This window comes from Pollachius pollachius (genome assembly GCF_949987615.1).
Source record: "Pollachius pollachius genome assembly, chromosome: 19".
Classification (NCBI taxonomy): domain Eukaryota; kingdom Metazoa; phylum Chordata; class Actinopteri; order Gadiformes; family Gadidae; genus Pollachius; species Pollachius pollachius.
This window is the reverse complement of record NC_136952.1, coordinates 14,554,821-14,565,041: the sequence shown is the minus strand read 5'-3', so window position 1 is coordinate 14,565,041 and position 10,221 is coordinate 14,554,821. Positions and strand designations below refer to the sequence as shown.

Below are 10,221 nucleotides of genomic sequence, written 5' to 3'. Positions count from 1 at the left end.
AGACCATTGTGGTGATGCACCTGATGGAGAAGGACTCCCACTTCAAGGTGAAGGAGGAGGAAGACTGCAGTATGGACGAGGACAAAAAAGATCTGCCCATAGTCAACAAGGGCGATACTGGTAAGTCTTACTTAAAGGTTAAAACAACAATATAAAAAATGTTGTAGGATCAGTTATACATGCAGATTTTATCAAAACAACTTTCCGGCTCAGATAAATATATGTGGTTGATTATAAGAATTTCACTTAAATATTTAAAAAATCCTTGCCTAGCGACATGCTTCGAATGACAAGCGTTCAAGAGATGTGCTTTTAAACTGTGAATATGAGAAAGAAGATAAGCATTTTAAGAATACTTAAGTTAAGTAAGGTAACATTCTTCTTCAAAACTTCTTAATTTCAGATAAGAACGGGCAAACCCGTTTGCACATTTCTGATCGACCTGTGAGCACAACATCTTCGCTGCTCCCTGCGGTTCAAGAGGTAGAAACGACATGAACATGAAATACATTGAACAGCAAAGGTCCCCATGTGTCTCGCCTGCAGGGGGCGTCTTGTAACGCTCTTCCTCTCTCTCCAATAGGGTAAGCCCGGCGAGACAGAGCTACACCTGGTGGTCTTGGGGTTGTTGACGGAGATAAGGAAGGCTTTGGAAACTCGACTGGAGGGTGGCCAGGATCGAGATGGGAAGCCCGGATACTGGACCTGCATAGCCAAAAGGATCCATGTCGTTTTCATTTATATGTATTTATTCTCAATCCTTAGCTTCGTGTGCTATATGGCTGCAAGGTGGTATATGGTTGTACACCATGACGCCACCCCAGCTTCACAATGCTAACAGCCTTTGAGAAGGGTTTACAAATCTTTGGAATTGAACAGAAATTAATTTCTGCTATTTCTGAAATGTTGGTGGTATATATTCTCTTTCCTATCCTTATCTGTTAAAATGTGTGCGTGTGTGTGTGTGTGTGTCTTCAATTTTAACTACATAAAATGTGACAGATGGAAAATACTCAGATCCATTTAATCATATTTGTAAGACTTTTTAATCATAAATCTTGCAAAATCTTCCTCTGCTCAAATATACTCTCTATCTTTATGACTCACAGATCGTACAGTAGCTTTAACGTACCATGAATTAAATAAAGTAGATAAACATACACTCGTAAGTAGCAAGATTATAGTATGCATCAAAAATCCTTACTACATGTGGATGTGTTTAGTATTACCGCCACCCTCCTCCAATGCTGTAGGGGGCGCTATGGTCCTCAGTGTTCATGAAGTTGTTCTTCTTCTCTGACAGCTGCAGCCTCAGTTCAATTTGTGACGTGGATTTTCATTCAAGGATTCCTCAGTCCCTGTATTGTACCAACTAAATAAATTAGCACTAAGCTTTATTTCACATTCTCCGATTTATTTTGACGTTCTGTCCTTTATTTGGTCTTCATAGTACATCATTATATCACAGAATATTTAACAGGTAAGCTAAACCCTACTTTGTATCATGGATAACAGTTAGTGCTGTCAAATGGTCTCGAAAAAAGGCAATTGCTCACTTAGTAATCGACTGATAAATGAAGTATTCGTGAAATCCGATAAACTGGGATCGTGAGACCTCTTACTACACTAAGTTTATGAGCCTTTTTTAAATGCCACGTCAATTTATTCATGTTTTTTTTCAGGACGACATGCGTTAATGTTTTTCTCCCCTAACGTTATAGCCACAGGTACCACGATGAGTAAAGGCAAAGTGCTGAACCTAAAGGATAAGATCAATGGAAACGAAATGGACCTCAGTCTCTGTAACCTGTCCGAAGTTCCAGTCAAAGAACTCGTAAGTTGCCTGCTTGAATTTGTGTTATAGCTTCTGATTAGCGCAATGTAGTGCGTTATCTGTCTGTCTGTCTGTTATCCGCACACTGTGATGACAATAGGCCTTACGTTGTGTTTTCCTATCCTCTTTCGCGTAGGCTGCTTTGCGAAAAGCGACGGTTTTGGACTTGTCTTGCAATAACATTACATCACTTCCGGTAAGTCCTGCAAACAAACTCCCACTTAAATTCCATGATGTTAGCATAGCAAACAGACACTAAATGGCCAAAATTGAATAGGTGTATTTTGTTTTGCCTCATGCAGCCAGACTTCTGTAAACTGACTCACCTGATCAGGGTAGACCTGAGTAAGAACCAGCTGGCCTCACTGCCCGATGACCTGGGTAACCTCTGCAACCTCCAGCACCTGGACCTGTACAACAACAAGCTAACAGCCCTCCCTGTCAGCTTCTCTCAGCTACGGGTCAGTCACAGACACCACAACCCTTCCTTTAGCGCTTCCTGATTATTAAGGAACTACCACGCTCCTCTTCAGAGCACCGTGGCGCTGGTGCCTCTGGTGCTATGCGGTGATGGAGAAACCCATGGAATACCTCACAGAGTTTTAAATCAACCTTTATTCTGTCCCTCCAGAACCTCAAGTGGCTGGACCTGAAAGACAACCCCCTGGAGACGGAGCTGGCCAAGGCGGCCGGGGACTGCCTGGATGAGAAGCAGTGCAAACAGTGTGCCTCCAAGGTGAGTCAGTGAGGGGGAGAGCAGGAGAACCCAGGCAGCAAGAGAGCAGTCGTCGTGGCTGTATCTGCGCGGTGTGCATCGCTCCTTGTCTTATCGTGTCGATTGTTCCACTATCGATGCGATGTCGGTCTGAATGTATTATTTGCTTGTGTTTTTGTCTTACCCGTAGGTTCTGCTGCGCATGAAAGAAGTCCAGGGAGAGGTGGACAAAGCCAGAGAGAAACGCTTCCTGAAAGAGCGAGGTGAGTCTTCCAACAGCCATGGTCTGATCTTGTGGCCTGGAACGAAGCCTTATGGCCATGTTGCCCTCTATTCCATTTGCCATTGCATCCGGTCACTGTCTAAGCAGACGCAAAGCTCTGTGGATAAGCACAGTTTGCAGTTCTGATTGTAGGATGTCATTTAGATTAGATGGTATTCCTGTTCATACACTCAATCAATGGATCCTTTAATTGTAAATCAGAAGTTCACAATTCAAGGATTGTAGTAAGGCTTATGTGCGACTTAGGGCTATAAGCTAAAGTATAAGAATCCTTATTATTCAAGACAATAACTTTGAGAATGCTCATGCTACTGTGTCCTCCTTCATCCTCACCCTCCTCCTCCTCCCCATTCAGAACAAGAGAAGAAGAGGGAGGCCAAGAAGAGGGAGCGCGAGGCAAAGGAGCGCGAGGTCCGGAAGCAGGAGAAGGCGGAGGAGAAGGAGAGGAGGAGGAAGGAGTACCAGGCCCAGCTGGACGCCACAGCCGCCCAGGAGCACCAGAGGAGGAAGAAGGAGGAGAAGAGGAAGAGGAACGGGCTGGCGGCAGGTGGGGTCCCAGGTCTGGAGCTACAGACACGTGTGGTGCTTTAGGAGACTTAGAAGGCTGACCTCAGACGGCTGACGTCTGTGATCTGTTTGGGAGGATCGGTTTGACTACGCAAATAGGGAGGATTTAGAGGATGGTAATGTATCAATACAATATGGCACATTTTTCCAAGTAGTGTACAAATGTAACTATATATTTGACACTTTGCCTTGAAGTCATGGGGCCTGACCAGACCTAGAGACATTTGTAGCAATATATTGATTTCTCACATTTAAAACCTTGCATGAACCTCCAAGTTCAGCTGATAACTGTTCTACTTTAACAAATTGAGGTTGTCAGTCATTCTAAAATGGACAACGCCACAGATCACATTTTTTAAACCCGTAGGCAGACGTTCTTCTGCTTAAACTGGGGATCCTTGCCCTTTACGAATATCAACGATCGTTTGTCCCTCCAGATAAAAAAGCCGCAGAGGAATCTGCCCCGAAACCGCGGCGCTCTCTGATTGGCCTGCTGTTCAAGCTCCTCCTCCTGCTGCTGCTGGGATTGGCAGGCGCGGTGGCGGCCTGCCAGCTGACGGACCTGCGCAGGGAGGCGGCATGCGTGCCGGTCAGCGCGGCCCTGGAGCAGGGGCTGGTCTGGGCCCGGCAGCAGGACGTGCTGCTCCGACAGCTGCTGAAGGACTGGTCCACGATGGCCAAGGAGCTGCTGGAGTCCAGCCAGACGGCCAAGAACTGAACCCAGGTCCGGTTCAGTTGCTCATCACCGTGGGTTCCCGCTGTTATGTATGCATGTGTGTGTGTGTGTGTGTGGAAATGTGGGATAATTGACTTTTTTCTTGCTTTGTTGACTAAACTTAACTGCGGAAATTGTGAATCTCTGTAAGATGGGAACCCACGTCCCCCACCCGCGCCCCATCCATCCTGCATGAGGGTGTGAAACTTAATCTGGATCGGTAGAAAGCAGGGCAAAGGACAAATGTAAAAAAACAAAAACAAAGGCCCTCTAAAATTCCTATGGAATTGTTGTTGCTCTTGGCTCCCGTTTGTACTGCCTCTTTTTTTATTTTTAACATTGTCTTAAACATTTCTCTAGTCCATGCCTTTTGCTTAAAGAATGCAAGCTAACACACAGACACAATGCACACTCAATGGGTTGATTTGAGGGATTCCAGGTATTAATTTATGCTAGGTTGCTCTCTGCGCTGTTTAGACTCTTAAATCTACAGCCAGTCATGACTCTCCTTTAGGTTGCTGATGCGGAATATAAGGAACATATGCTGAAAATACGCAACCTTGTTTTTATTCTAAACAATAATTATCTAAGGTATCACGGTGTATACAATTTTGATGGAATATCTGGGCATTCATTTAAAGACGACGAGCAATGGTTTGAATTTAAAAGTGAATTTTTTCTTTTGGTCTCTTTGATCTGTCATGATTTGTTAGAACAAAGGTTGCTCATGCTATCTTTGATCACATTTTCCATCTGTGGAGATGGGAGATCTGAGGTCACTACTGATCAATGAAATGCAAATTGTACCGCTTCACCTGAAATGTGTTCTGGAATTATTTCGTAGAGCTTTGACCAAATATTTCATCATTATTATTAAAGGGTTCTACGCTGCAGAAAAGTCTGAGAGTCATGTCTCAAAAATGATTTCCTAAGGTCATCACAGTTTGGGGCAAAAGTTGAAAGACTTCTCATGCTCAAGGTTCACATATAATAAACGAAAGCAGCTCATGATAGCAAACGTTCACGTCTCCAACAAGTGGCTGAAGAACTGATGATGCCAATACAGTCAATGTGGGACATGAGCCCAGAACCCGTCACCATCAGGTTTCCCTTCCCAAAGCCTGACTTCATGATGGCCTGCCATACGGTAAGGACCCCAAGGCTGTCACCAGGGACACCGTGCACTGGACGGGCGTTGCACGTGCGAGGTTCTGGGTTCCATTGCAGATGTCCGCAGGCTGTATTTAGTTTCTGCTATACATAGTACCTGAAGGTGATGACAGCATTGGTGAGGAGCAAACTACAGTTATGACAACTGTAATTTACGTTAAGGGCATTTAGCAGACGCTTTTAACCAAAGCGACTTACAACCATTCGTACCCACATTCACACCCCGAAGGCAGAGTCAACCATGCAACAGCCAGCTCGTCGGAAGCAGTCAGGGTTAGGTGTCTTGCTCAGGCACACCGCGACACTTAGTTGGGGGGGGGGGGGAGCAGTGGATCGAACTAGCAACCTTCCGGTTAGAAGTCAACCCCCTCCACCTCCTGAGCTAATTATTCTCTCTCTCTTATGACTAGATGTAAACACAATCATGCAAATCATAAGTGTAACACATGTTTACAACCATGGATGTAAAAGTCTGTATGACAGACATTTATTTTTGCCAACGTCTTGAAAAACATCAATACAGGGTGGCTTGTTTTGGTTGCTATAGTTACAGTGGCATCTAATACACTTGCCTGATTCGATAGGCTTTCGTGGTTTATCTTTGAAATAAAATGTATTTTTGGGTGTTTGATCCCAATTAATGCCGCCAATGACACAATATTATTCTGCCATCTCTACAAAGACACTGTCACAAATCTGCATGTGCGTTCATGCATTGCCACAAAGAGTTCTCAGCCCTGTTTTCCTAGAGCTTATGGGAATCGTAGTCCAGAAAGGTATTTTTGTCTCCTTTCATTGGGGGGCTCCCCAACTTCTCAGGAGGGACCCGCCTCACACACACGCACACACTAGAAGTCCACAAGCAGCGACGGCGGATTTGTTAGGTTGTCGTCATGACGCCCGCTCCGGTGTGTTGGGGTGAGTGGCGCTGGTATTGTCTCTCCTTCATGTACGCCATGTCACCCAGGAGCTTGGTCCGGATGGACGGGTCCACCGTCATCCCCAGGGTCACCTCCCCGAACACCTTGCACACGGACAGCTGCAGGAGAACAGGCACAGGGTTGAGGGTGGATTCAAGAGGCCAGTAATCATTTCTACAATGGGAGCCATTCGTATGAGTCTGTGTGAGTGTGTGTGCGTGCTTGTGTGTGTGTGCGTGTACTTGCCTCTTGGAAGTGGAGCTTCTTGAACATGGCGATGCTAACCGTGTTGTCCAGGCCGATCTTCGCCTCAAACTTCTGGATCCCCAGCTTGGAAATTCCTTTGGACAGGACATGGTTTAACTGGAAGGCCAGGTGATGGTAACACCTCAGCATCCGAATAAGACTGTTGATATGATTGATAAATTGCCTCAGGCTTCATATTTGTTGGCCTTGATTGGCTTTGCTCACCATAGAACAGCATCATGCATGTGACCTCTTTTCCAAGACCTTTCCCCCGGTAGCTGGGCTCTGTACAGGACAAACAATGAGCAGAGAGAACCTGAATATAGAGAACTACCTATACATCACTATCTATAGAGGAGTACCTGTAGAGTTCTACATATAGAGTTCTACATAAAGAGAACTACATACAGAGTAGTACATATAAAGTACAACGTATACAGATACGTTTAAGAAGATGTATTAAAAAATAGACAAAAGTAACCAACGCAAAACCAGAGTCCTAAATACATTTCTAATCAAATTGTTGATTTCTTCTATGAATTTCAGCCACTTCTAAACAAATGAACAGGTATGCATGAGTAAAGCATGCATATATTTCAACACGGTATAAGATAAGGGGTGTATATATTTCAACACGGTATAAGATAAGGGGTGTATATATTTCAACACGGTATAAGATAAGGGGTGTATATATTTCAACACGGTATAAGATGAGGGGTGTATATATTTCAACACGGTATAAGATATGGGGTGTGTATATTTCAACACAGTATAAGATAAGGGGTGTATATATTTCAACACGGTATAAGATAAGGGGTGTATATATTTCAACACGGTATAAGATAAGGGGTGTGTCACCAGCGATCATGATCTCCAGCTCGGCCAAGGAGAGGTCACTGGGGTCGGTCAGGAACATGTTCACGTCTCCCACCATGCACTGCTCTTCCTGGGCCGCGGGCTCTGACCACCGCTGCTTGTCCAGGATGATGAAGGTGCACTCTGGAAGCAGAGCACAGACTGATGCTTCATGCATGGCGACAAGCAAAGAAGCAATGAGGCAAAAGAAAAGGGGATCATATTGAGGAGGAAACAGCAGAAGTTCCACAGTGGGGAGGTTACACATGGTTGTTTTAAGGCTGTAGTGATGTGGGTCGATCATTAATGTGCGTTCATATTCCAAAGGTTTGGTGGTTGTTATCGAAAGCCAAACTTGATGATCACATCCATCATTTCACTTCATAGAATCACATTTCTTAATTTAAATGTTCCTATTTCTTTACGGTTATCGGTTAAATATGTCGGTTCTGCATTATCCGAGTGTACAGGAGAGTCATGTAACATACTGTCGTTGTCCTCTCTCCAGCTCCTCTGCATCTCGTACTCCTGCTCCAGGGAGAGGGGCTCCGACGCCGTCAGCTGCTGCAGCTCAGGGGACTTCATCCACTCGTGATACCTAACGCAGATTATAGACGGGATAGGGAAGTTATAAAGAGAAAAATGACATTGTATTTAAGGGCTAGCCTGAGATAATAACCCCGAAAAGACATTCAAAGTAATGACTGAGGCTTAATGGAGGAGGTTAGTGTTTTTAAAACCTCCCGATGAATGGTACCACACTGACACTGGGTCCACAGCCAGCCAGCAGTCCATATTTTATGATTCCTAAATAAGCGGACAATATAACAGATCAATTGAATACGTTATTACCTGGGCACATGATTGGCATTGTAAGGCACCAACACGACTTTGTCACCTTCAAGCAAAGTATTTTCATTTATCCTCATTATGCTGAATCCGGCGGGCTGGGAATTAATATCAACGTTACAAAAAAATGCTTAAATGTTAGTTTTATTGATGATAAATCCAAAACTTCCTTATTTGTTACTGAGCGATTCTTCTTTTCTTGCATGTGTGTGATGGAGAATAATGGGTTCACATTCTTTAGCGCCACCTACTGACCCCTCCAGAAATGACCCCTCCAGTGATTGTGAATGAAAATGTCCTTAAAACAAATGGCATGATGATATGCTTAAAGATTAATAAGAAAGTCAAAACTTCATTGTAAAATAATCTTATCTATTACTTGTTGTAGTTTCTTCATATTAAAATCGACCATCTGCTTTGTCTTTTCCACGTTGTTCTATGGCCCCTTTCATTATAACATGTTAGTTGCCTGACTTCATATCATTGTAGGCCTACTTCTTATTTTATTTTCATTTCACGATCTTATGCAAAAAAGGGTCAATTTTTGTTTTTGTTATTGTCCGGTTGTGCTGGGGTCTTTCCCTCACTGCTTTTTTTGTCTTCTGAACTCTCCCAACCACCAAACTCTTTTCTGAGGCTGTTAAATAAATACAAGCTGATCTCAAGTCACCATGTGCTGGATTAATCCGTAAATTAGGATCACAGCAGGGTGGGGCAGGCCTGTGCTACAGACAGAGGAGTTAAATACGAGTCGTTAGCAAACTGTTCTTAGTTGAAAGAGGCTTACTTCTTCCTATTGGCAAACAAAGTCAGTATCTTACAGACTAAACCAATTCTGGGGCCTTCTCTGTTACACAAGATACAGTCAACGATGACACAAACACTTTTTTAATAAACAATCAACCTTATGTATGAGATAAAAGGACATATACAGCATATGCAGGGCTTTAATTTTCCTCTCCTAAACAACATAATAAACCAATTGACATTAAACATTGCATTTCTTACAAACATACAAATATGTGTATGTGTGTTTGTGAGTCTGTCTGTCTGTGAGAGTCTCTCTGACAGACAGACAGCAAGTGTGTGTGTGTGTGTGTGTGTGTGTGTGTGTGTGTGTGTGTGTGTGTGTGTGTGTGTGTGTGTATGTCTGTGAGTGTCTCTCTGACAGACAGACACACAGTCAGACAGCGAGTGTGTGTGTTTGTCTGTGCCTGCGTGTGTTTGTCTGGGTGTCAAAGGCCCCGGCCCAGGCCGTGCCATTGTTTGACAGGCTCCTGTGTGGGGTTCACCATGTCGAGCCAGTGCTGCAGCTGGGGGCCTCTGGCGTACATGAAGGGCCCCAACACGACCACCCCCAGCACGGCTGCACACTCTGGGGGGTGACATAGACACATAGCTGGGATGAAAAACGGCAGAATGGCCTCTTCACAAAATCCTAGTTTGGGAGTAGAATTTTGATCTTGCTTGCTGGGGTTTGTTTTTTAATGTTATTGAATGTTTTTATGGAATTTCCCCCCCATGAGAAGTATTTAGACAAGGTTACAAATAGGTTAATGAAATGAGACTGTTGACCATCCGTTAATGAAACTGTCCTACAGTTCGACTAAGAATACTTCTAGTGAACACTGGCAATAAATCAAATTGAAAATCTATCAGCATGACATGTGTTGAAATGTGTTGACAGCTTATCTGCATAACTAACCTGTATGTGGCGTTTGATTCAGATGACAATGAAAACCGCTTTGCGCCATGGGATAAAGAGTGTAAATAAGTTAAGTTATTTATTATAAGTTATTTTTCAATGTACTATCGACATTAAATAGTCGACTACATCAATACAAAATGGTGATTCCCTAAATAGTACACTATATAGGGCACAGGTGGACCGGCCATTCACATGGTTCACTTTGATGTTTCTACCTCTAACCCTCTCTGGTGTGTGACAGCCTTTTCCCTGCCCCTGTACCCTGCCCTGGTGTATGTCTCTACCTGGACTCATGGGGTGGGGCTGCTTCAACTCCAGCCTCACGCAGGCCTCGTCCAGGTGCTGGGGGGGCAGTTTGA

At 44.0% G+C, this 10,221-nt stretch overlaps 3 protein-coding genes across 4 annotated transcripts in view; 1 reads left to right on the top strand and 2 right to left on the bottom strand.

The window, feature by feature from the left end:
* The first annotated feature begins 1,336 nt into the window (after nucleotides 1-1,336).
* lrrc59 (leucine rich repeat containing 59) lies at nucleotides 1,337-4,989 on the top strand. Of its 2 annotated transcripts, none has more exons than XM_079757031.1 (8): nucleotides 1,337-1,480; nucleotides 1,722-1,834; nucleotides 1,971-2,030; nucleotides 2,137-2,295; nucleotides 2,466-2,570; nucleotides 2,740-2,812; nucleotides 3,188-3,379; nucleotides 3,837-4,989. In XM_079757031.1, the coding sequence occupies exons 2-8, from the start codon at nucleotides 1,736-1,738 to the stop codon at nucleotides 4,115-4,117; spliced, it is 969 nt and encodes a 322-aa protein (XP_079613157.1). In that variant the 5' UTR covers nucleotides 1,337-1,480; nucleotides 1,722-1,735; the 3' UTR covers nucleotides 4,118-4,989. The 2 variants fall into 2 exon arrangements, with proteins under 2 accessions (XP_079613157.1, XP_079613156.1); XM_079757030.1 differs by having other exon boundaries at nucleotides 3,188-3,391.
* Nucleotides 4,990-5,745: 756 nt separating this feature from the next.
* Nucleotides 5,746-8,342, bottom strand: nat9 (N-acetyltransferase 9). The gene is made up of 6 exons (XM_079757110.1): nucleotides 8,158-8,342; nucleotides 7,794-7,903; nucleotides 7,309-7,449; nucleotides 6,676-6,735; nucleotides 6,451-6,545; nucleotides 5,746-6,323 (listed from the first exon to the last, which is right to left on the bottom strand). The coding sequence occupies exons 1-6, from the start codon at nucleotides 8,232-8,234 to the stop codon at nucleotides 6,165-6,167; spliced, it is 642 nt and encodes a 213-aa protein (XP_079613236.1). The 5' UTR covers nucleotides 8,235-8,342; the 3' UTR covers nucleotides 5,746-6,164.
* Nucleotides 8,343-9,389: 1,047 nt separating this feature from the next.
* syt15 (synaptotagmin XV) overlaps nucleotides 9,390-10,221 on the bottom strand; it is a gene marked incomplete at both ends in the record, with an annotated part of 2,935 nt that continues 2,103 nt past the window's right edge. Inside the window, 2 exons of the mRNA XM_079756842.1 lie at nucleotides 9,390-9,529; nucleotides 10,147-10,221. The exon at nucleotides 10,147-10,221 is cut by the window's right edge and continues 111 nt beyond it. Coding sequence (XP_079612968.1) covers nucleotides 9,390-9,529; nucleotides 10,147-10,221 — 215 coding nt within the window. The remainder of the gene's footprint in view (nucleotides 9,530-10,146) is intronic.

Excerpts from the sequence above, each read along its gene's own strand:
- lrrc59 (XM_079757030.1), top strand. The coding sequence starts at position 1,736 with ATGAGTAAAGGCAAAGTGCTGAACCTAAAGGATAAGATCAATGGAAAC. Across the intron at positions 2,296-2,465 it reads TCAGCTTCTCTCAGCTACGG|AACCTCAAGTGGCTGGACCT; the intron begins GTCAGTCACAGA and ends CTGTCCCTCCAG. Across the intron at positions 2,813-3,187 it reads ACGCTTCCTGAAAGAGCGAG|AACAAGAGAAGAAGAGGGAG; the intron begins GTGAGTCTTCCA and ends CTCCCCATTCAG.
- nat9 (XM_079757110.1), bottom strand. The coding sequence starts at position 8,234 with ATGAGGATAAATGAAAATACTTTGCTTGAAGGTGACAAAGTCGTGTTG. Across the intron at positions 7,904-8,157 it reads AATGCCAATCATGTGCCCAG|GTATCACGAGTGGATGAAGT; the intron begins GTAATAACGTAT and ends AATCTGCGTTAG. Across the intron at positions 6,736-7,308 it reads GCTGGAGATCATGATCGCTG|AGCCCAGCTACCGGGGGAAA; the intron begins GTGACACACCCC and ends TGTCCTGTACAG.